A 26,831-nucleotide genomic window follows, 5' to 3' on the forward strand; every position below is an offset into this window, starting at 1 on the left:
TCTCTCTCCTGTCCCAAGGTGGTCCGGCGGATCAGGCAGGTCTGCAGCAGCTGGACACTGTGCTGCAGCTCAACGGTCAGCCTGTAGAACAGTGGAAATGTGTGGAGGTCGCCCACGCCATCAGGTACGACAGGCAGGAAGACACAGAGGAAGTAGTGGACTTAACCAGCTTTGACAGGGATAACTATCTTCAACACTTAAAGAACACCTCATGTTACATTCTGAAGTTTGATGTGTTGTGCTATCTATGCACAGCAAACCCTGTATAGGCACTGTGGCTCGTAGTCTCTATGCGCACGTCCATTGGCTAAACTTACCTTTACACTCTTCCTGACTAGTTGTCACATTCCCTCTCTGCCTCCCTCTACAGAAACAGCTCCAATGAGATCAAGGTGGTGGTATGGCGCACTGGGCCGGCCGCCAAGCCCAGTTTCGAGGGCCTCATCCACCGGCCCTCCTACAAGCCCTCCTCCACCAACTATGATGCCCCCTCGCCTCCCACCAGGCGGCGGGACAGGTCCAAGGATCGGCTAGACCGGGACATGTCCCCCCCGGTCGTGCCCCCCCTCCCTGCCCACCACAGGACCAGCCGCCGGGTGCTGGTCAACGGCTCTGAGGGCGCTGGCGGGGGAGGGTTAGGATGGGTAGGGGTAGGGGGGGCGTGGGGGGAGAGGGGGCGCGTAGGAAGGGGGGCAGAGGAGGTGGATGGTAAAGCCAGGAGCCAGACCCATAGCCAGAGCCACACAGCCACACTGAAGGGGACTAGAGTGAAGGCGTCCAACGGGGATAACTACATCATCCTGGCCCCCATCAACCCAGGAAGCCAGGTACTGGTGGGGGAGCAGAGGCTCATGGCACTATCTAGACCCTGACATACACTGAAGATCTCTATACAGTGCCGTGAAAAAGTATTTTCCCCCCTTTCTGATATTTTTGATACTGAATGTTGTCAGATCTTCAACCAAAACCTAATATTAGATAAAGGGAACCTGAGTTTACAAATAACAAAAAAGTATATACTTATTTTATTTATTTAATTAACAAAGTTATGCAACACCCAATTCCCATGTGTGAAAAACGAATTTCCCCCTTACACTCAATAACTGGTTTTGCCACCTTTAGCTGCAATGACTGCAACCAAATGCTTCCTGTAGTTGTTGATCAGTCTTCTCACGTTGACATGGAGGAATTTTGGCCAACTCTTGCATGCAGAACTGCTTTAACCTCTCTAGGGTAGGTGGCACCAAATCGTCCCACCTACGCAACAGCCAGTCTAATCCCGTGGCGCGATATTCAAATACCTTAAAAATGCTATTACTTCAATTTCCCAAACATATAACTATTTTACACCATTTTAAAGACAAGACTCTCCTTTATCTAACCACACTGTCCGATTTCAAAAAGGCTTTACAACGAAAGCAAAACATTAGATTATGTCAGCAGAGTACCCAGCCAGAAATAATCAGACACCCATTTTTCAAGCTAGCATATAATGTCACATAAACCCAAACCACAGCTAAATGCAGCACTAACCTTTGATGATCTTCATCAGATGACAACCCTAGGACATTATGTTATACAATACATGCATGTTTTGTTCAATCAAGTTCATATTTATATCAAAAACCAGCTTTTTACATTAGCATGTGACGTTCAGAACTAGCATACCCCCCGCAAACTTCCGGGGAATTTACTAACAATTTACTAAATTACTCACGATAAATGTTCACAAAAAGCATAACAATTATTTTAAGAATTATAGATACAGAACTCCTCTATGCACTCGATATGTCCGATTTTAAAATAGCTTTTTGGTGAAAGCACATTTTGCAATATTCTCAGTACATAGCCCAGCCATCACGGGCTAGCTATTTAGACACCCAGCAAGTTTAGCCTTTACCAAAATCAGATTTACTATAACAAAAATGTTATTACCTTTGCTGTTCTTCGTCAGAATGCACTCCCAGGACTTCTACTTCAATAACAAATGTTGGTTTGGTCCCAAATAATCCATCGTTATATCCAAACAGCGGCGTTTTGTTCGTGCGTTCTAGACACTATCCGAAATGGTAAATCAGGGTTACGAGCATGGCGCATTTCGTGACAAAAGATTTCTAAATATTCCATTACCGTACTTCGAAGCATGTCAACCGCTGTATAAAAATCAATTTTTATGCCATTTATCTCGTAAAAAAGCGATAATATTCCGACCGGGAATCTGCGTTTCGGTAAATAGAGGAAAAAAAAGAAAGACGGGGGCGACCAGTGCACGCGCCTAAGCCCACTGTCCCCTGATCGGCCACTTGACAAAGGCGATAATGTGTTTCAGCCGGGGGCTGGAATGACGACATTCAGCTTTTTCCCGGGCTCTGAGAGCCTATGGGAGCCGTGGGAAGTGTCACGTTACCGCAGAGATCCTTTGTTTTGGAAAGAGATGTCAAAGAAAGCCAATAAATGGTCAGGCAGGCCACTTCCTGTAAAGGAATCTCTCAGGTTTTTGTCTGCCATATGAGTTCTGTTATACTCACAGACACCATTCAAACAGTTTTAGAAACTTTAGGGTGTTTTCTATCCATATCTAATAAGTATATGCATATTCTAGTTACTGGGTAGGAGTAGTAACCAGATTAAATCGGGTACGTTTTTTATCCGGCGGTGTAAATACTGCCCCCTAGCCCTAAGAGGTTAAGGATTTCGCCAGGCATAAAAAGTTGACTCAAGTTTGCCAAAAAACACTTGGAAGCACCTGGAGGATCATCAAGACTCTTGGAAGAATGTTCTATGGACAGATGATTCAAAAGTATAACTTTTTTGACGACATGGGTCCCATTATGCCTGGCAAAAACCAAACACTGCATTCCATAGTAAGAACCTCATACCAACAGTCAATTATAATGATGGTAGTGTGATGGTTTGGGGCTGCTTTGCTGCCTCAGGACCTGGATGACTTGCCTTAATAGAAGGAACCATGAATTCTGGTCTATAACAGAGAGTTATACAGGAGAATGTCAGACCATCCATCTTTAAGCTGAAGCTTAAGCACAGCTGGGTCATGCTGCAAGACAATGATTCAAAACACACAATCAAGTAAACATCAAAATGGCTAAAAAGCAACAAATTCAAGTTCATGAATGGCCTAGTCAAAGTCCAGACCTAATCCCAATTGAGATGTTGCAGAAGGACTTGAAACGAACAGTTCATGCTTGAAAACCCACAAATGTCGCTGAGTTACAGCAAGGAAGAGAAGGTCAAAATTCTTCCACAGCGATGTGAGAGACTGATCAAAAACTACAGGAAGCGTTTGGTTGGAGTCATTGCAGCTAAAACTGGCACAACCAGTTATTGAGTGTAAGGCTGCAATTACTTTTTCAAACAGGGGCATTGGGTGTTGCATAACTTTGTTTATGAAATAAATTAAGTAAGTATGTAATTGTTGTGTTATTTGTTCACTCAGGTTCCCTTTATCTAATATTAGGTTTTGCAAAAAAATATGCAAAAAATATGCAAAAATTAGAAAGGGGGCAAGTACTTTTCGTGATACTGTATGTGCCATTCAAACCTGGGATAGATTCATGCCAATTCTACTTGACATACATTACGTGCCATCTAAATCAGAGATATACTTTGCCATTCTAACCTGAGAAATATCAATTAGCAATTCAAACTGACATAATGTGCATTATGTAAATCAAAGATGTATACAGTGCATTCGGAAAGTATTCAAACCCCTTGACATTCTCCACATTTTGTTACATTACAGCCTTATTCTAAAATGGATCAAATAGTTTTCCCCTCATTAATCTACACACAATACCCAATAATGACAAAGAGAAACAGGTTTTTAAAATGTTTGCAAATGTATTAATAATAAAAAATTGAAATTTGATATTTACATAAGTATTCAGACCCTTCACTCAGTACTTTGTTGAAGCACCTTTGGCAGCGATTACAGCCTCGAGTCTTCTTGGGTATGACGCTCCAAGATAGATTTGATGTCGTCACTATTGTTCTACAACGTAGAACATAGTAAAAATAAAGAAAAACCCTGGAAGTAGTAGGTGTGTCCAAACTTTTGATTGGTACTGTATGTGTATATACTGTATATATGTATATATAGTACATAGTTAAATAGGTAGTTGAATAAAATATAAATGTATGATAATATACAACTAAGAGTTGAGATTTGCTGCACCAGTAAGTAGTATTCAAGCGTCTATATGAGAAAAGCCATGGTGGTGTTCTATCAAATGATGCACACTGTAACATGCTGTATACGGGGAAATAGCTCTTTATGATAAAGACATAATAAAGTGCACCAAATGGAAAAAGAAACACACTGTATTGTGAACTTGATTCCTTAACATCCCCAACCACTTGACACTAATCTGCCAGCCTGGAAGAATGGACCAGTTATGCTGAAGTAATGAATGCAGAAAACCCAGAACTTCTAGTCTTTCCCTATTTCTCCATTATCTCTCTCACTGAGCTTGCACGGCCAATCACAGACAGTAATGCTGACTGTGTGGTTGTGGGCTTCCGTGACGTAGTAGCTGGTTTTTAAAAGGCTTTTAGGGGAAGTGAAGGAGGCTGTATACCCTGCTCTCCATTCAGACCTAGTGACCTAGAGACAGTGGGGCTGTCAGTTAGTCTGTGAGCTGCTGCTATGCTGTCGGCCAGTCTGCCTTATAGGAGAGGCTCACCCTGCAGATATGATATGACATGGGGCTCAGAGAGCATGATGGGAACACCTGCTGTGTGTTAATGCTAAGAGGAATGGAAGGGGTTAGGCAGTTAGGAGGGTAAGGGGGTGGACTGCTGTCAAGGGAGGAGGAGTGGATAGAGGGGGGATAGGATGCAGAGGAGGGAATAGAGAGAGGTATAAAGGAGGGAGTTGATGGATGAAATAAGGGATAGGGAACAGAGTAGATATGGGTACATCAAGAGGTTGATGAATGGATGACGGGTACAGCAGAAGAGGGAAAAGGAGGGTAGAGGAAAGAAAGAATGCTGCGAGAGTGGATGGAAAAGTGGGTGGAAGTAAGTGGCTAAAGAATGTCAGACTAAATACAAAACGTTTATGCTTGGGGTTACAGAGCATTCTTCCTGCCCAGCTTGGTCGCACCCCCCTCTGGAAGTCATAGGTCAGAGCAGGGACACAATGTGATGTCACACAGGGCTGATGCACAGGCCACTACTACACACCCCCACCATAGACCTGGGTTCAGGCCACTACTACTCATAGGGCTCTGGTTAAAAGTAGTTGTCTGTGGCCCCTTTCCATGCCCAACATGCCTGGTCTGCATTGTCATTGCTTCAATTTCACCTCATGTCAAGCATTTTTTGGTGGGATGGATACATTACATGTGGCAATTTCCTGTAACAATGTATTGCATAATGGTATTGGTCAACTGTTATAACAGAACCATTGACAGTGATGTTTTTGTCTCTAATTCAGGTATTGAGGCCTATCTACCAGGACAAGCATGGTACCTTGGGTAAGCCATTTACTACCGACTAGGATTTTAATGAACAAGGTAGTTTGGCAGGGCAATTCTACTTCTCTGTTCCCAGGCTAACTCCCAATATGTGTGTGTGTGGGGTGTGTGTGTTTGTTTGGGGTGTGTGTGTTATGTCTCTCAGCAGGGAGGATGTACCCACGCCAGGCCAGCGTGCCCCAGACTCAAGGGGGTGGCGGTGCTCCACCTGGGGGTGTGGGTCTAGCAGGCCGGACCACCTTCCTACGACGCTCCACTAACGCCAAGACATCTAAACCATCCGATGCCAACCTCTCTGGCCAACCCCCACCCAGCTACCAGCAGGCCCAGAGCTCCTGCAACTTCGCTAACTACCAGAACTGTACTATAGTACGCTCCCATGTACCACACGGCAACCCGCACGGCAACTACGGCTACGTCAAAGCAGCACCCAAGATCCTCATCTTCCCCATCTTTGTTCAGGTGTGTGTGGGAATCGCTATATTTCCACTATCATCTTTCCACCACTCTGTTAGTGACGTTAGGGTTTTTTGCCCCTTTTATTTGGATAACATTTGGACTATATGGCTGGTAATGCTGAAAACACAATACGGTAGGAACACACACCAATGCCCCTACAGCCCATAACCCTGTTATTTTCAGTGCTGGGTGGATAGATGACGTATTCATAGAAAAAAGTGATTGGCTTACAGTGGAGGTTGATCAATGATGATCCGTGACTACACCAATCAATACTGAAAAAGATCCATAGATGAGCACTCATGCAGAAAACACTCTACTACTCCCTATCTGATCCCCTAGAGCAGTGGTACTCAAACCTCTCCTCGGGGACCCCCAGTCGTATTTGATCTATTCCAGAATTAGCACACCTGATTCAACTTGTCAACTAATCATCAAGCCCATGATTAGATGAATCAGGTGAGCTAGTTCAAGGCTTAAACTGTGAAAGTTGTGAAAGTTCTGGGGGTCCCCGAGGATAGATGTGAGAACCACTGCCCTAGAGCATACAGGTGTTTCAATATTGATGGTGATGCCATCGGGATCCACATTTTGGGGGATTTTTTTTTGAGTCACAAAACATTCTAAACCACACCAAATTTGTTGCAAAGTTTCTCACCTCAGCAGTGTTTCCCTATATTCACCGCCTCTGCTAAATCCTTGCCGCCAACGATTTAAATATATATAGATTTGATTTTATTGTTTCAACTTCTGCCGAGACACACTTTTAAGAGTTACATATCTTCCTCAGATTCTTATCAGATCATCTAAAAACTAACTCCAAGGTAACTAGCTAGCTATTTTGTAATCCTGGAAGTGTAGCCAACCCTATTCATAGATGGATATAATAATTGTTAGCTAACATACAGTAACGTTACGCTAGCTTTGGGTTAATATAAAACTGGCTGGTGATGTCATTGAGATCAAGAGATAAACTGCAACTGTCATCGAGTTTCTAAGAAGAGAGCATCATTTCATTTTCATGCATTTTGGAGTAGAATATCCTTTTAAAAAAGTCACCAGACTCACAGTCTTTAAAAAAGAAATGATCAAAAATGTTTCATATTATATCTAAAAGATTTGAGGAAATTGTATTCCTTCTATGATATTAAGTATTACTTACTACACATCAGTATTACCTATTCAAAGAAACCTAGGGGAAACACTGCTCTGTGGTACAGTATGTGTGTACATATGACTATGTCATAAACACACTGGAATGAACCACATTTCCTCTACATGCTTACATCCAAGCACTCATACCCATTTTCAGGCTGCGATTGTACTGGAGAGTTGGACTACTAACTACCCAGGACCCTTCAACGGTCTGTAATAGTACTTCCTGTTGACTAACTGAGTCACCCAGCTGCACCCTTCTGAGACACAGTGAAACGGCCCTGTGGGCTCTCTAGCCCTGGTCCACAAGAGGATGTGGCTACCAGCCCCGCTGCACTAGCACTTTTAGCCTAGCGCCTTCTCACAGAGCGAGACCCTTATAGAGCGGCTTACGAGCTCCTGCAGTCACAGCTCACACGGTGAGGATCTCTGTAGAGACTGGAGCGACTGTAGCAACACGAGAACCGCCAGCTGCAGAGCCTGTATTATTCCCTTTGGTGTGGGGCAGAGAGCATGGAGCTTGGAGCCAAAATGGAGATGGTACTGTAGCCACATGCTCCCTCATGTACTTATAACATCCCTCCCAAATATTTGTGTACTTGAAACATGTGTATCTATCTATATCTCTATCTCTATTGAGTGATATTTAGGAGTGTTGTGAATGATATTGGGCTGTAATAGCAGTGTATCGACATCAGTATTAATGACTTTGGCTGTAATATTGTGTTCTGGCATTAGTGAATGTATTGTGTTTGAAGTAATATTTAACAGCAGTATTTTGCCCTGGATAATGTAATCTTCATTTAATTCCTAGGATGTTGCCTAATCTTAATCTAACCTTAATCCAATGTTAATCTAACCCTTAAATCTACCCTCTCGCCCAATGTGTGTAGCCTCTGGACCTGTGTAACCCCACACGGACTCTGGTGGTCTCTGAGGAGATGATCCTCCACGAGAGCAAGCACCTCTCCATTAAGGTAAATGGCTACGAAGAAGGTGTGTGTGCGTGTATAGATCAGGATCAGTAAAATGGGAGATGGGAGATGTAAATGTTGTAAAAGTTAAAGTATTTAAGATAGTAACAAGTTGCGAGAATCCGACACAACTCTTTGTACTGTGGCTCATATTCTACAACCGTGAGAGTGTTTCAGTTTGAATAACTGTCAAAGAGTTTGTGCAATGCATTATGGAGATTTTCCTCAGCCCTAGTCAATGTTCTAAAATACCGTCCCAGTGACAGGAAAAGGGCAGAGACCCAGATACAAGATGTAGACTGAGACCTTATTTATATCTCCGCTGTCTGTGGTGTGGTTTGTGCTACTAGCAGAGAACAGAGGCGAGAGAGGAAGAGACAGCAGTTAGAAAACCTGTGGGTGGTTGCTGCGCTGCGTTGGGCCTATACACTATTGTCTTCTCTTCTCTTGGCATTTCCTCTCCTCTCCTCTTCTCTCCTCCCTTCTGCTCACCTCTCCTCCCCTAGAGAGGTGGAAAGAGACACACTGGGGGAAGATGTCTGATCAAACAGTTAATTGCACAGCAGGTGAAAAAAAATACACAGACCATTTTTGCAGTTTTTAAAGGCAATTTCCTGCAATTCTAATGCTGTGTTCTTATGCTCAAACAATATAACAAAATCAATGCAACATTTAAAGAAATGTTCCATACGCACAAAAAGCTTATTTAGCAAAAATCCCTGTTAGTGAGCCTTTCTCCTTTGTCAAGATAATCAATCCACCTGACAGGTGTGGTATATCAAGAAGCTGATTAAACAGCATGATCATTACACAGGTGCACCTTGTTCTGCCACAGATATCTCAAGTTTTGAGGGAGTGTGCAGCTGGCATGCTGACTGCATGAATGTCCACCAGAGCTGTTACCAGAGAATGTAATCTTAATTTCTCTATCATAAGCCACCTCCAATGTAATTTTAGAGATTTTTGGCAGTATGTCCAACCGGCCTCACAACCGCAGACCACCTGTGACCACGCCAGCCCAGGACCTCCACATCTAGCTTCTTCACCTACGGGATTGTTTGAGACCAGCCACCTGGACAGCTGATGGAACTGTGGGTTTGCATAACTGGAGAATTTCTGCACAAACTGTCAGAAACCGTCTCAAGGAAGCTCATCCGAGTGCTCACCAGGGTCATCCTCACCAGGGTCTTGACCTGACTGTAGTTTGGCATCGTAACTGACTTCAGCGAATGCTCACCTTCAATGTGATGGCCACTGGCATGCTGGAGAAGTGTGATCTTCACGGATTAATCCCGGTTTCAACTATACTAGGAAGATGTATGGCGTCATGTTGGTGATCGGTTTGCTGATGTCAACATTGTGAACAGAGTGCTGCATGATGGTGGTGGGGTTATGGTATGGGAAGGTAGAAGATATGGACAATGAACACAATTGCATTTTATCGATGGCAAATGGAATGCACAGAGATAACGTGATGAGATCCTGAGGCCCATTGTCATGCCATTCATCCACCGCCATCACATCATGTTTCAGCATGATAATGCACAGCCCCATGTGGCAAGGAGCTGTACACAATTCCTGGAAGCTGAAAATGTCCCAGTTCTTCCATGCCTGCATACTCATCAGACATGTCACCCATTGAGCATGTTTGAAATGCTCTGGATTTACGTGTACGGCAGCATGGTCCAGTTTTCGGCAATATACAGCACCTCGCACAGCCATCGAAGTGGAGTTGGACAACATTCCACAGGCCACAATCAACAGCTTGATCAAGTCTATGCAAAGGAGATGTGTTGGCTGCATGAGGCAAATGGTGGTCACACCAGATACTGACTGAGTTTCTGATCCATGCCCATACTTTTTTTTAAGGTATCTGTGATGAACAGATGCATATCTGTATTCCCAGTCATGTGGAATCCATAGATTAGGGCCTATTGCATGTAACTCAGTAAAATCTTTGACATTGTTCCATGTTGCGTTTATATTTTTGTTCAGTGTATATACAGTACCAGTCAAAAGTTTGGACACACCTACTCATTCAAGGGTTTTTATTTATTTATTGATGACAGCTTTGCACACTCGTGACATTCTCTCAACCAGCTTCATGAGGTAGTCACCTGGAATGCATTTCAATTAACAGGTTTGCCTTGATAAAAGTTAATTTCAGTTGTGTTGTGAGAAGGTAGGAGTGGTATACAGAAGATAGCCCTATTTGGTAAAAGACCAAGTCCGTATTATGTCAAGAACAGTTCAAATAAGCAAAGAGAAACGACAGTTTCTTCAAGTGCAGTTGCAAAAACCATCAAACGCTATGATGACACTGGCTCTCATGAGGACCACCACAGGAAAGGAAGACCCAGAGTTACCTCTGCTGCAGAGGATATGTTCATTAGAGTTACCAGCCTCAGAAATCGGCAATTAACTGCACCTCAGATTGCAGCCCAAATAAATGCTTCATGGAGTTCAAGTAACAGACACATCTCAAATCAAATCAAATTTGTCAAATCAAATTTTATTAGTCACGAATACTACAGGTGTAGACCTTACAGTGAAATGCTTACTTACAAGCCCCTAACCAACAATACAGTTTAAAAAAATACAGATAAGAATAAGAGATTAAGTAAAGAGCAGCAGTGAAATAACAACAGCGAGACTATATACAGGGGGGTACCGATACAGAGTCAATGTGCACTGGTTATTTGAGGTAGTATGTACATGTAGGTAGAGTTATTAAAGTGACTATGCATAGATGACAACAGAGTAGCAGTGGTGTAAAGAGGGGGTGGGGGGGGCACTGCAAATAGTCTGGGTAGCCATTTGACTAGATGTTCAGGAGCCTTATGGCTTGGGGGTAGAAGCTGTTTAGAAGCGTCTTGGACCTAGACTTGGTGCTCCGGTACCGCTTGCCGTGCGGTAGCAGAGAGAACAGCCTATGACTATGGTGGCTGGAGTCTTGGACAATTTTTAGGGCCTTCCTCTGACACCGCCTGGTATAGAGGTCCTGTATGGCAGGAAGCTTGGCCCTAGTGATGTACTGGGCCATTCGCACTACCCTCTGTAAGTGCCTTGCGGTCGGAGGCCGAGCAGTTGCCATACCAGGCAGTGATGCAACCAGTCAGGATGCTCTTGATGGTGCAGCTGTAGAATCTTTTGAGGATCTGAGGACCCATGCCAAATCTTTTCAGTCTCCTGGGGGTGAGTAGGTTTTGTTGTGCCCTCTTCATGACTGTCTTGGTGTGCTTGGACCATGTTAGTTTGTTGGTGATGTGGACACCAAGAAACTTCAAGCTCTCAACCTGCTCCACTGCAGCCCCGTCGATGAGAATGGGGGCATGCTCGGTCCTCTTTTTCCTGTAGTCCACAATCATCTCTTTTGTCTTGATCACGTTGAGGGAGAGGTTGTTGTCCTGGAACCACACGGCCAGGGCTCTGACCTCCTCCCTATAGGCTGTCTCATCGTTGTCGGTGATCAGGCCATCCACTGTTGTCATCAGCAAATTTAATGATGGTGTTGGAGTCGTGCCTGGCCGTGCAGTCATGAGTGAACAGGGAGTACAGGAGGGGACTGAACACATACCCCTGAAGGAGCCCCCGTGTTGTCGATCAGCGTGGCGTATGTGTTGTTACCTACCCTTACCACTTGGGGGCGGCCCATCAGGAAGTTCAAGATCCAACATCAACTCTTCAGAGGAGACTGCGTGATTCAGGCCTTCATGTTTGAATTGCTGCAAAGAAACCACTACTAAAGGACACTAATAATAATAATAAGAGACTTGCTTGGGCCAAGAAACACAAGCAATGGACATTAGACAGGTGGAAATCTGTCCTTTGGCCTGAGTCCAAATTTGAGACTTTTGGTTCCAACCAGCGTGTCTTTGTGAGACACAGAGTACATTTACATTTTAGTCATTTAGCAGATGCTCTTATCCAGAGTGATTTACAGTAGTGAATGCATACATTTAATTTCATGCATTTTTTTGTTGTACTGGCCCCCCCCATGGGAATTGAACCCACAACCCTGGTGTTGCACACACTATGCTGGCATTGCAAACACCATGCTCTACCAACTGAGCTACAGGGAAGAGCCGAACATGTGAACGGATGATCTCCGCATGTGTGTTTCCCACCGTGAAGCATGGACGAAGAGGTGTGATGGTGTGGGGGTGCTTTGCTGGTGACACTGTCTGTGATTTATTTAGAATTCAAGGCACATTTAACCAGCATTGCTACCACAGCATTCTGCAGCGATACGCCATCCCATCTGGTTTGCACTTAGTGGAACTATCATTTGTTTTTCAACAGGACATTGACCCAAAACACACCTCCAGGCTGTGTATTTGCTATTTGACCAAGAAGGAGAGTGATGGAGTGCTGCATCACATGACCTGGCCTCCACAATCACATCACAATCACCCAACTTCAAACCAATTGAGATGGTTTGGGATGAGTTGGACCGCAGAGTGAATGAAAAGCAGCCAACAAGTGCTCAGCATATGTGGGAACTCCTTCAAGGCTGTTGGAAAATCATTCCAGGTGACTACCTCATGAAGCTGGTTGAGAGAATGCCAAGAGTGTGCAAAGCTGTCATCAAGGCAAAGAAACGGTGGCTACTTTAAAGAATCTAAAATATTAAATATATTTTGATTTTTTTAACACTTTTTGGTTAATACCTGATTTCATATGTGTTATTTCATAGTTTTGTTATCTTCGCTATTATTCTGCAATGTAGAAAATAGTAAAAATAAAGAAAAACCCTTGAATGTGTAGGTGTGTCCAAACTTTTGACTGGTATTGTATATATAACATTTGCAATGTCATCCCACGACCCACCTGGATCCCTGCCGCAACCCACATGTGGGTCCTGACCCACAGGTCTAAGGAATGATACAGTTCTGTGGCTCCTAGTACCTCTCTCTCTCTCTTTCTCTCTCTCATTCCCTCTGTCACGTTTCCTGACCTTTGTGTAGTGTTATCAGAGTGGAAGGACCATTTGGCCTCCAGAACTTCCTCTATTGTTGTCTGCTTATGGTTGCTTCAATACAATGGACTGGAGGACTTTCTTTTGATTGATGATTAATTGACAGTAGTTTCAAACAAACACAGTATTCACTAAATGTCTCTCTCTCTCATATATGTTATAAATTATATTATATCTCCGTTTTTTTGAGAACGCTTCAAAAAGAGCAATACATTACATGTTGGCCATATTTGCCCTTGTAGTTGTAAATGCCTGTAAGTCCTGCAGTATATTCTGTAGACTGGTGGTTGAGGGTGAGCACCTCGGTTTTGCCTTGGCTTTAGTGAAAAGCTACAATGCAATGTTGTGGTGGATGAGGGTGGATACTGTATTTAACACACATAATTATGTGTTATCCACCCTGTATTCTCTGGGAATCAGGGAGCTGAGTGAGAGAGGGAAGCCATGACAAGCTGGGCAGCCATTGTGATAATATTGTCCAGGAAATGTGATGGAGAGGCGGGTGTGGGGGGGAAGAGGGGTGTACGTTGGCAGGGGTCTGGGAGAGGAAGACCAGGACGCCCTGTTTACCATCCAGGATGGTTGCTAGGTGGTTGGCAGAAGGGGTGTTTGACCCTCTCTCGCTCTCTCTAAAACACACACGCACGCACACACACACATCCTGACAGGTTATTCTGGAGCGACATTCCTATCTATCCCCCTCTCACCTCCTAGATAAGCCAGAAAGCCAAAAGAGATCAGCTGTGGTTTTAGGGGTTTTTAGTGGGGTGGGTGGCTGGTTTCAAAAACAGCTCTGACCCTATTGACTTGAGTCTTCTTGACATTCGAGAGGAGGAGAGGAGGGAAAGAGAGAGGGAAGGAGGGGGTTGGGGCTGGGTTCAGATCACCTGCTCTGTGGGTTTTAATTGTGTTTATCTTATTGAAAAGGTCTTGTCGTCTAGCTGTGTGTGTGTGTGTGTGTGTGTGTGTGTGTGTGTGTGTGTGTGTGTGTGTGTGTGTGTGTGTGTGTGTGTGTGTGTGTGTGTGTGTGTGTGTGTGTGTGTGTGTGTGTGTGTGTGTGTGTGTTTCTTTCTTCTGTAGATAAAAATTGACAATACTACGTTCGTACTATGAGGAAATGTATTTTCTTTTCCAATTCCTCACAGTTTATCCCTCCTTTCATTGTGTCAGATCAGATTTTCAGTTCCACACTGTGTCTCTGCCAGGGGTTGAAACAGTTCATGGAACAGAACTGAAAACTGGAAAATAACTACATTTTAAGAGGAACAGAATCAGAAACGGGAATGAAAGTGATCTATATTTTTCTGGAACAGAACCTTTATTAAAAAAGCATGAGAACCGGTTAATAGCTTTATTTTAAGTTCAGGGCTTTTTTTCAGTCCCACAAAAAATTAAACAAGGCGCTTATGCCAGAGCTCTCACTCGGTCACTCAGAAACGTATTCCAGTGTTTGCCTGCCAGCTGAAAATCTTTGCCAGGGGTGTGTAGGCAATATGCCCCTCCATACGAAGATTAGGCTACTGTAGCCTACTGATGTTACATGCATGATTCAGAAATTAGGGAGAGAAGAATGGATACACTTTTTCAATGCTAGTTAGGAATACAATAGTTATCACGTTTCACATTGGATTTATTAACTACAAAAAGGTAAGACGTGTTTTTAATTCTGGTGCTGCTCTGCACACACAAGCTTGTTAGCTATCTAGCTAGCTCTGGTTCCAACTCTCGAAAGTTCAAAGGTATTCAAAGTTTCTTCATAGAAGCCACTCCTCCATAGGTATAATTATGTGGGCCTGCTTCAGATAATAGATGTCATAATAAGATGCCCAGCACTTCAAGCCAAGCCTCCTCCTCAACCCTCTCTCGATTTCTCCCCACCCGCAAAATTTCAGTCACATCTCGCGCTCTGCACTTGGTTGTCCATCGCGCATGTAAACAACTATAGCCTTGGCAGTTGATAGCACCCATGTGCTATCAGATGCCTAGGCTAAAACAACTATACTTACTCTGCACTGATGAAGTAATTTAATGTTGAGCTCATTTGATTTCAGAGGTTTAAAAGGAACAGAAAGGAGCCATATAAACCGTTACTTTTTGGGGGTTTGAACCGATTCATAATTTTATTTTGCAGGTCGGAACAGTGGAATGGAACGGAAAAAATAATTGGTTCTGTTCAGAACGAAACAATTGGAAACAATTTTGGTTCCAAACCCTGGTCTTGGCTCTGAGCGTCAGAGCTGGTAATTGCGGGCGCTGGCTGGGGCTTAATAAAAGAGGACAAATATTTAACAGTCCGTGTTTGTGCTGTAGATAGTCAATGTGGGGCCAGACATCTCTGCAGATTGGCCCTGTTTCAATAAGTAATCTGTAAATAATCTGTGTTATTACAGCTTTTACCTTCGTGATGCATTGCCTACTGTACACTCGCTTTGGGCACACACACACTCCCCCACACACACAGACACCTACACACTGAAATACACACATATGCATGCACACAGATACACACACACATACAGTGCCTATAGAAAGTCTACAACCCTTTGAACTTTTTTCACATTTTGCTGCCTTAAAATTTGATCTAATACAGGATTAAATTAGATTTTTGTAATTGTGGTGCCAGCATCATGTTATAGGTATGCTTGTAATCAGCAGGGACTGGGGAGTTTGTCAGGATCCAAATAAATATGAAAGGGGCAAAGCTCAGATCAAAAGTTAGAGGAAAACCCGCCTCAGTCTTCTGAAAACTCTATCCCAGGGGTAGGTTTTCTTTTTCAGTGAGACAATTACACAAATGTCAATGCCAAAGACACACCAGAATGGCTTTCCAGTAGGTGTTGAGTGTTCCTGAGTGGTCTAGTCTCAGTCCTGACTTAAATTTGCTAGAAAATCAGAGATAAGGTTTGAATATTGCTGTTCATCAATGATTGCCAAACAAATTGAATGAGTTTGAGCAATTGTGACCAAAACAATGGATATATGTTGCCCTAAGTGTTGTGCAAAGTTGGTATAATCATATTCCAAATGGCTCACAGCTGTAACTGCTGCCAAAGGTGCTTCCACCAAGTTTTATTGGGAATGTTCTATAACTTTCTTTCACTTTTAAAATGTGGAATAGGTTATGTAGATCTGTAAGGAAAAACTATCATTTAATCCCTTTTTAGATTACATTTTAAGGCAGCAAAATGTGAAAAAAAAGTTCATGGGGATGTTGGCTTTCTATAGGCACCCATGCGTGCACACACACACACACACACACACACACACACACACACACACACACACACACACACACACACACACACACACACACACACACACACACACACACCACACACACACCACACACACACACACACACAACATCAAGACCCTCAGCATCCTCTCGATCTGCATAGAAACCACGTGCACTGAACACACACACACATACCGCCCACACATAGCCTACACACACATTGCTGTGCAGTGTTGATGCGTTTGATGCGAGACCTTTGCTGTAGCTTCCTTGGTGTTGCCCAGAAGGGATTTACTGAGTGTGTTGTTTGTTTAATGCTGTGGACTGCTGCTGATAGATGAAACTACATGAGACTGACACACACACACACACACACACACACACACAGTCATCCACACAACGTATTTGCAACGTATACACATACAATTCCATTAGTGGAGGCTGCTGATGGGTGGACGTCTCATAATAATGGCTGAAACGGAGCAAAAGGGATGCCATCAAACACATGGAAACCATATGTTTCATGTATTTGATAGCATTTCATTTATTCCCCTCCAGCCATTACGACCAGCCCGTCCTCCCCAATTAAGGTGCCACCAACCTCCTGTGAATTCCATGCGTACTGTATTTGCATGTGCTCACATGGTGAGAAAGTAACACGCATATCTAATAGAAGCTACTGTGTTTAGTTGGGACCACTGAGACCTGGAACATGACAGTAGGGTATAAGGGGCTAGAGGACGGGTCACCCAGTCTGCTTAGGCTTAACAATGGCTGTCTCTCTCTCCTGCCTGCCTCATTGTTTGGCCCATCCACTGACATGCAAGAGACAGAGAAGTACCTCTGCCAAAAATACACCCTTTACACAGCACAACCCGAAACACACACATCCTATGGCCAGGAAGGAAAGCAGTTTGGGAAGGCAGTGTGTGTGTCCTGCCCTTCTCTTCTTTCACACGCAAGCCCCCCCGTTCCTTTACCCCCACCCTCCACAATCCCCTACCCTCTAAACATGTACCAGCTATAATTGGTACTGTCGGTCTATTCAGGTGCTTTAAAATGCTTCAACCGCAAGGAATCATGGACTCATGGTTGTACTTTCATATTTCTCTATGTTAGCAGATACACAACTACTCTGACATGACAGGGTGACAAGTCCTCCACCAACCAGATTATCTATCAAGATGATCATCTATCAAGCATTTTAAAAGACTATCAAGATGATCATGTATTTTGAGTGGAAAGTGTGTACAATTTAGAGGATTCTGACATAGAAGGGCAGATTTGAGCAAGTGTGTGTGTGTGTGTGTGTGTGTGTGTGTGTGTGTGTGTGTGTGTGTGTGTGTGTGTGTGTGTGTGTGTGTGTGTGTGTTTGGCAAAAGAGTAAATGTGTGTTGTGCGCCTATGTAAACTGTTTTGCAATGTATGCACAGTGCTGTGATGTCGAGTTTTAGCAGGAAGATATTTTCAGCTAGGTTTAACTCAGTCTCTCCCCCCTCTCTTTCTTTCTTTTTAGGTGACAGTGTTCATCTATACAGACCTGATGCTTGTGACCAGAGAGGATGAACCAGGAAGATGTAACGTCCTACAGAACCCTCTATTCCTCAGACAACTACGGCTACAGGACGGTCAGTGTTTCAACCCTTACACACAACCCTTAGACCTGGCCCTGATGCTATTGGACATGATTCCAACTTCTTTAACCCCTTTATTACCCTGTTCAGCTTCAACGGCCAATGTATCAACCCCATAGGCCTAACCTTGTTGACCTGACCCCTTCGTAGACTTAAAGGGATACTTCGGGATTTTGGCAATGAAGCCCTTTATCTACTTCCCCACAGTCAGATGGACTCATGGATACCATTTTTATGTCTCTGCATCCAGTATGAAGGAAGTTAGAGATAATGCTAACTAGCATTAGCACAATGCCTGAAAGTCTATGGTATCTACTAGCAGTCACACTAGACTTCCAGTAAATTGCTCTAACGCTAGTTAGCAAAAAAGTGGACAAACTGACTTGTTGAAAAGGTTGCATCCTATGACGTTGCCATGTTGAAAGTCACTGAGCTCCCAGTAAGGCCATTCTACTGCCAATGTGTCTATGGAGATCGCATGGCCGTGTGCTTGGTTTTATACACCTGGCAGCAATGGGTGTAGCTGAAATAGCCAAATCCACAAATTTAAAGGAGTGTCCACATATTTTTGGCAATGTAGTGTATGTACAGTCATCTAAATTAACAAATGCCATGTTATTTCTGTCGCTCAGTAGTAGTGTTAGTCTTCCAGTGGGATATTTAGGCTGAATGTGAGCCAAACCCCGGATCTTTGTCTTTCTGTTTCTCAGCTATATAAACATTCCACTGAGTTGGTACCTCTCATAGAATAGTTTGACCCACAGTATAACAAAGCACTACAAGTCAAATAAATACCTCTTACTGTAAATGCTTGTGTGTATAATGTAGAGAGGATATGGAGAGGGCTGGGGTTACAGTAGGCCAGACCTGGCTGGGTACTAGTGAGGGCCTCTGTGTGTGTGTGTGTGTGTGTGTGTGTGTGTGTGTGTGTGTGTGGTGTGTGTGTGTGTGTGGTGTGTGTGTGTGTGTGTGTGTGTGTGTGTGTGTGTGTGTGTGGTGTGTGTGCAGATACATTCATATGCACGCAAAAGTGAGATCTGTTGACATACCCAGGGATCAGGTGGCAGACAGTCCTGTCATACTGATCAACTGTGGTTGGACAGTGTGGAGCCCAAACTGAATCACAATATTCTCAGGTCTCTGTGTTCGGTCCTGCTCCATCACTGCAACTATATACTGGAGGTTCTGCGACGCACTTTAGAAAGCCCATCTATCGCTTTTTATGTCTCACCCTCAGCTCTCTTTAATATCTGCTCTTCCTCTACTCCCCCCCTCTCTCTCTCTATCTCTGTCTCTCTCATATTTCTCTCTCTCTCTCCGCTCTCTTTTTCTCCAAATCTGCCTCTTCTATCTCTTCATCCACGCTGTTTTCCTCCATCCTTGCCTGAGGGGACGTGAGGCTCATATGTCATTAAATATGGCACTTCTCACACATGTGAAAAAGAAAAGGAGAGCCTCACATTCTAGGAGCTCAGATGCAATAATTGAATAACAAACGTTTCGACATAACCAACCAACCTTCGATCTCAACGTAGGCTTTGATCTGAAGCCATTCTTGTGGTTTTTGTGATTTTGCTATTCATTGTAAATGTTTGTAGGCCCATGTAGCCAAAATGTTATCCATTCATGTTTTTTACATGTTCTATTTATATCTGTTAACCAACCAATGACATCAAGCCCCACCCAGCCATGATTACAGATACCTGTGTGTCCTTCCAAACTATATAAATTGGTGACCCGAAGTGTTTGTCATTATACCCTGATGAAGACAGCTTGTCTGTCGTTGGTTATTAAATTATTGCATCTGAGCTCCTAACGTGAGGCTCTCCTTTTCTTTTTCAAGTGTTCTACTCCTCTAGCCAGCACCTCTCCTAAACAGGTGTTCTACTCCTCTAGCCAGCACCTCTCCTAAACAGCTGTTCTACTCCTCTAGCCAGCACCTCTCCTAAACAGGTGTTCTACTCCTCTAGCCAGCACCTCTCCTAAACAGCTGTTCTACTCCTCTAGCCAGCACCTCTCCTAAACAGGTGTTCTACTCCTCTAGCCAGCACCTCTCCTAAACAGGTGTTCTACTCCTCTAGCCAGCACCTTGCCTAAACAGGTGTTCTACTCCTCTAGCCAGCACCTCTCCTAAACAGGTGTTCTACTCCTCTAGCCAGCACCTCTCCTAAACAGGTGTTCTACTCCGCTAGCCAGCATCTCTCCTAAACAGGTGTTCTACTCCTCTAGCCAGCACCTCTCCTAAACAGGTGTTCTACTCCTCTAGCCAGCACCTCTCCTAAACAGGTGTTCTACTCCGCTAGCCAGCACCTCTCCTAAACAGGTGTTCTACTCCTCTAGCCAGCACCTCTCCTAAACAGGTGTTCTACTCCGCTAGCCAGCACCTTGCCTAAACAGGTGTTCTACTCCTCTAGCCAGCACCTTGCCTAAACAGGTGTTCTACTCCTCTAGCCAGCACCTTGCCTAAACAGGTGTTCTACTCCTCTAGCCAGCACCTTGCCTAAACAGGTGTTCTACTCCGCTAGCCAGCACCTTGCCTAAACAGGTGTTCTACTCCTCTAGCCAGCACCTTGCCTAAACAGGTGTTCTACTCCTCTAGCCAGCACCTTGCCTAAACAGGTGTTCTACTCCTCTAGCCAGCACCTTGCCTAAACAGGTGTTCTACTCCTCTAGCCAGCACCTTGCCTAAACAGGTGTTCTACTCCTCTAGCCAGCACCTTGCCTAAACAGGTGTTCTACTCTTCTAGCCAGCACCTTGCCTAAACAGGTGTTCTACTCCGCTAGCCAGCACCTTGCCTAAACAGGTGTTCTACTCCGCTAGCCAGCACCTCGCCTAAACAGGTGTTCTACTCCGCTAGCCAGCACCTCTCCTAAACAGGTGTTCTACTCCGCTAGCCAGCACCTCTCCTAAACAGGTGTTCTACTCCGCTAGCCAGCACCTCTCCTAAACAGGTGTTCTACTCCACTAGCCAGCACCTCTCCTAAACAGGTGTTCTACTCCGCTAGCCAGCACCTCTCCTAAACAGGTGTTCTACTCCGCTAGCCAGCACCTCTCCTAAACAGGTGTGTGTTTCTTTCACCTCCAGACATCTCACACATCTCACACATAGCTACCTATGAGGACACCGAGGTCCGGACCTCATTTATTAAATAAAAAATATTTAATAACAATAATCCGTCAGTGTTTGAAGTTACTGTTGAGGTGTTAGATTATTAGAATACACGAGGTGCCACTTCAAAATTTGGTGGTCGTCAGCATTTTTCCCTTTGTTATGTGTCAGTCACTGACAGTCACTCAATTAGCCCATGTCAGCTAAACCTTTTTAGATTGGTAAATTAGACTAGTTAGTCTAGCTATCTGTAACGGTAGTCATATGAAGGGGACCAAGGCGCAGCATGTTGAGTGCTCATCTTTAAGTTTAATGAAAAATCGAACACTTTACAAAATGACAGCCGACAGTTCTGTCAGGTTACATTTAACAAAACAGAAAACAACTACCCACGAAAACAAAGGGAAAAACAGGCTGCCTAAGTATGGCTTCCAATCAGAGACAACGATAGACAGCTGCCTCTGATTGGAAACCATACCCGGCCAAAACATAGAAAAACAAAACATAGAATGCCCACCCACCTATCACACCCTGACCTAACTAAACAGAGAAAACACAGCTCTCCTAGGTCACAGCGTGACACTATCTGAACTTTTCTTTGTCACTCTCACCCATATATCATATTACCATGGCATAAGTCATTACAAAATGTGTAGAATTGCAGGAAATTTGTAATTGAAGCCACTTGCATTATTTACCATAAAGTAGTGTGAAAATATCAGGTTTTGGCCATGAGATGCTGCTGTTCCTGCTATACTGCCAGACTCATTTATCCATTTCACTGGTCTCTTGTGTTTATTAAATAGATTACAGTAGGTCCTTAGCAACGTTGGGTAGAAAACCCATAGATTTTGCTCATTATGAAAATAAATTGTGTGGTCATCCCAATGACTGCATATATGAATGGACAAAGCTATCGATCACGTGACACCATTCATTCCTATGTGAAGACTCAATAGCACATTGAAGCCAAATGAAGTTGGTTAACATGGCGTCTCATGAAGACATAACATGCACAGTTGAGCTACTCTAGGAAGTGATGTTGCAGGCTATCTCAGTGCTGCAACCTCTCATTGAAAAGCTCAAGTTGAAGGCCGGCCGGGGTACTGCAGGCTGCCATTAGCTACTAAATTATCCCTATGAATTCTTCTGTGATTGATTTTAAAATAATCGCTTCAAGGATGTACATCTGGTGTATTAGAGGCAATTATTGGTACCATGATTGTCTTCATCATGTTTTGCTTATTTACAAAAAGATTGACCAAGAAAGATATAATTTTTCACTATAATGGGGGGGGGGATCATGTTTTCTGCAAACAATGCCTGCAAAATCGTGGTCGGCCTTGAACTTCCGTGGCTTCAATGAGAGGGGGCAGTCATTGTCCCCTGGGTCATCCTCACAATTCAAGTCCGTCCTTCATGAAAGCAATCTAGTTTGTCCTTCTCTTTGCAAACAAATTCTTCAACCCAACTCTCCTTGAATAGTCCAACAAGTGGCAGCTTTCTGAGAGGGCTATCCTAATGGTGCAATTCTCATATGAAGATTTTCCCTATAAGGCCCACATTTTGATGGAGAAATAGGCTAGGGACTAAAATGTTGTAGCAACCCTAATAAAATAATATACACTGAACAAAAATATAAACGCAACATGCAACAATTTCAAAGATTTTACTGAGTTACAGTTCATATTACTAAATGCATCAATTTAAATACATTCATTAGGCCCTAATCTATGGATTTCAAATGACTGGGAATACAGATATGTATCTGTTGATCACAGATACCTTAAAATAAATGGTAGGGACGTGGATCAGAAAACCAGTCAGTATCTGGTGTGACCACCATTTGCCTCATGCAGCTCAACACATCTCCTTTGCATAGAGTTGATCACGCTGTTGATTGTGGCCTGTTGAATGTTTTCCCACTCCTCTTCAATGGCTGTGTGAAGTTGTTGGATATTGGCGGGAACTGAAACAAACTGTCGTACACGTCAATCCAGTGCATCCCAAACATGCTCAATGGGTGACATGTCTGGTGAGTGTGCAGGCCATGGAAGAACTGGGACATTTTCAGCTTCCAGGAATTGTTTACAGATTATTGCGTCATAGGGCCGTGCATTATCATGCCAAAACATGACGTGATGGCGGCGGATGAATTGCACGACAATTGGGTCTCAGGATCTCGTCACGGTATCTCTGTGCATTCAAATTGCGTTCGATAAAATGCAATTATGTTCGTTGTCCTTAGCTTATGCCTGCCCATACCATAGCCCCACTGCCACCATGTGGCACTCCGTTCACAACATTGACATCAGCAAACCGCTTGCTCACACGACGCCATACACGCTGTCTGCCATTGAAAACGGGATTAATCCGTGAAGAGCACACTTCTCCAGCGTGCCAGTGGCAATCGAAGGTGAGCATTTTCCCACTGAAGTCAGTTATGACGCCGAACTGCAGTCAGGTCACATCCCTGGTGAAGACAACGAGCATGCAGTTGAGCTTCCCTGAGAGGGATTCTGACAGTTTGTGCTGAAATTCTTCAGTTGTGAAAACCCACAGTTCCATCAGCTGTCCGGGTGGCTGGTCTCAGATGATCCCGCAGGTGAAGAAGCCGGATGTGGAGGTCCTGGGCTGGCATGGTTACACATGGTCTGCGATTGTATGTACTGTCAAATTCTCTAAAACGATGTTGGAGTTGGTTTATGATAGAGAAATGAACATTAAATTCTCTATCAACAGCTCTGGTGAACATTCCTGCAGTCACGCTCCCTCAAAACTTGAGACATCTGTGACTTTGTGTTTCAAAATTACACATTTTATTGTACCCAGCACAAGGTGCAACTGTGTAATGATCATGCTGTTTTATCAACTTCTTGATATGCCACACCTGTCAGGTGTTTGGATTATCTTGGCAAAGGAGAAATGCTCACTAACAGGGATGGAAACAAATTTGTGCCAAACAATTGAGTGAAATAAGCTTTTTGTGCGCATGGAACATTTCTGGGATATTTTATTTCAGCTCATGAAACATGGGACTAACACTTTACATGTTGCGTTTATATTTTAGTTCAGTATAATTGTAAACTATTGCATGCCAGTCCTATTTTTCAATAAGATTATTAGAAAACGGCTCTGTAGTGTGATTAGTGACGTTTACCATTAAACCCTACCCAATACCATTACCACCAGTGTGTGTTTGGGTCTATTATAATTGAAGACCATTACATACCATAACATTGAAACCATTATATCAGATGTAGCTTAATGGTTAGCTTGTTAACCTGGAATGGTAAATAATAATAACAGTAAATAATCCAGACCTTATTTGAAGGGAATGAACTACACGCAAAGGTGCCATTTCCTGGACACAGATTAACTGTAACAGAAGGACAAACTGAATTGCTTTCATGGAGGACTGGTTTGAATTTTGAAGATGGTCACAGCACACACAGCTAATGGATTTCTACGAAAGATGCAAAGGAAATGTTTATAAAACTCCCATCCCCCTTTCTTTCTGTCTCTCTATCCTTTCCATTTTGCTTATTCCCTCCGAAATATAATATTAAAAAAGTTCTACCATTCAACAGTCCAGTATATGGCCACCTTCTGTGACATATGAAGTGAGCTAATGGTCAGGGTAGGGAGAGGTTAGCATATGTATTTAACCCCACTGTCACAGCTGTTAGAAGGAGCGGACCAAGATGCAGTGTTTTCGTAGTTCCACATATTTATTTAACCAGTGAAACCGAATGCAACAATTAAACACTTAGACATACAAAAACAGACAAACACCCCCTGTCTCGCTCTGACCTACTCCACCATAGAAAATAACCACTCACTATGGTCAGGACGTGACAGTACCCCCCCCCCCCCCCCCCCCCCCCAAAGGTGGGGACTCCGACCGCGCCTAAAAAGACAAAACAACACAACACAAAGGGAGGGTAGGGTGTGTGACAACTGTCTATGTCGGCGGCTTTGGTTCCGGGCGTGGTACCTCCACTGCCGCTGATCCCCCCGCTTCTGTATGTCCGGAGGAACCAGACCATGGATCACCAACCGCCGGACCACCAACCGCCGCTGAAAACTCTGGGCTGCAGGCCGCCATTGTAGGCTCTGGGCTGCAGGCCGCCGCTGAAGGCTCTGGGCTGCAGGCCGCCACTGAAGGCTCTGGGCTGCAGGCCGCTGCTTGAGACTCGGGGCTGCAGACCGTCGCTGCAGACCGTCGCTGGAGACTCGGGGCTGCAGACCGTCGCTGCAGACCGTCGCTGGAGACTCGGGGCTGCAGACCGTCACAGGAGACTGTCGCTGGAGACTCAGGGCTGCAGACCGTCGCTGGAGACTCGGGGCTGCAGACCGTCGCTGCAGACCGTCGCTGGAGACTCGGGGCTGCAGACCGTCACTGGAGACTGTCGCTGGAGACTCAGGGCTGCAGACCGTCGCTGGAGGATCCGGACTGGGAGGCGTCGCTGGAGGCTCCGGACTGGGAGGCGTCGCTGGAGGCTCCGGACTGGGAGGCGTCGCTGGAGGCTCCGGACTGGGGAGCGTCGCTGAAGGCTCCGGGCTGAGAAGCGTCCCTAGAGGCTCCGGACTGAAGAGTGTCGCTGGAGGATCCGGACTGGGAGGCGTCGCTGGAGGCTCCGGACTGGGAGGCGTCGCTGGAGGCTCCGGACTGGGAGGCGTCGCTGGAGGCTCCGGACTGGGGAGCGTCGCTGAAGGCTCCGGGCTGAGAAGCGTCCCTAGAGGCTCCGGACTGAAGAGTGTCGCTGGAGGCTCCGGACTGAAGAGCGTCTCTGTAGGTTCCGGACTGGGGACCGTCGCTGCAGGCTCTGTGCCATGGATCATCACTACTGGTTCCGCATCATGGATAATCACTGGAGGCTTTGTGCCATGGATCATCACTGGAGGCTCCGGGCCATGGATTATCACTGGAGGCTTTGTGCCATGGATCATCCCTACAGGCTCCGGGCCATGGGTCATCACTGGAGGCTTCATGCCATGGATTAACACTACAGGCTCGGTGCCATGATTCATCACTGGAGGCTTCATGCCATGGATTATTGCTGGAGACGTCGGACCATTGACCATCACTAGAGGCTTCCTACGGGGCGCTTGAACTGGTCTCACCAGACTGGGGAGACACACTGTGGACCGCATGCTTAAAGCAGGCACCGGCCTTACCGGGCTATGGAGGCGTACTGGAGGAAGAGTGCCCGGAGCAGGCACAGGGAACACTGGGCCTTGGAGGTGCACTGGAGGTCTGCTACGTGGGACTGGCATAGGAGGCGCCAGGCTAGTAACACGCACCTTCGGGCTAGTGCGGGGAGCAGGAACAGGACGTACTGGGCTATGGTGGCGCACTGGAGGAAGAGTGTGCGGAGCAGGCACTGGGTACACTGGGTCTTGGAGGCGCACTGGAGGTCTGGAGTGCACGGCCTGCACAACCCGCCCTGGCTGGATGCTCAACTCCGCTCGATAACTGCGGGGTGCGGGCACAGTTCGCACCGGCCTTTGAATGCGCCCTGACGACACAGTGAGCTTCACCGCAAAATACGGTGTCTGCTCCATCACTTGCTCCCCACAGTAAGCACGGGAAGTTGTCTCATGACTCCATCCTGACTCTGCCCAACTCCCCTTGTGCCCCCCCCTAATTTTTTTGGGGGGGCTGCCTCTCAGCCTTGCCTTTCGGTGCATATAGAGCCTCGTAGTATCGTCGCTCCTCTTTCGCTGCTTCGATTTCCTCCCTCGGACGACGATACACCCCAGCCTGCCTCCAGGGTCCTTTACCTGC

At 45.0% G+C, this 26,831-nt stretch overlaps 1 protein-coding gene across 4 annotated transcripts in view; it reads left to right on the top strand.

Moving 5' to 3' along the window:
- Positions 1-26,831, top strand: part of LOC106563272 (regulator of G-protein signaling 3) — a 199,960-nt gene that overhangs the window by 33,862 nt on the left and 139,267 nt on the right. For 3 of the 4 annotated variants that reach the window (XM_014128717.3, XM_014128719.3, XM_014128718.3), the window contains 6 exons: positions 19-124; positions 371-827; positions 5,456-5,495; positions 5,641-5,957; positions 8,003-8,086; positions 17,813-17,924. In XM_014128717.3, the coding sequence (XP_013984192.2) occupies positions 19-124; positions 371-827; positions 5,456-5,495; positions 5,641-5,957; positions 8,003-8,086; positions 17,813-17,924 (1,116 nt within the window). Of the gene's footprint in view, positions 1-18; positions 125-370; positions 828-5,455; positions 5,496-5,640; positions 5,958-7,310; positions 7,650-8,002; positions 8,087-17,812; positions 17,925-26,831 lie in introns of those variants that run through there. The other variant, XM_045689988.2, reaches the window with a different exon arrangement.

The sequence above is a fragment of the Salmo salar genome, chromosome 11, assembly GCF_965601325.2.
Source record: "Salmo salar chromosome 11, fSalSal1, whole genome shotgun sequence".
NCBI classification, from domain to species: Eukaryota; Metazoa; Chordata; class Actinopteri; order Salmoniformes; family Salmonidae; genus Salmo; species Salmo salar.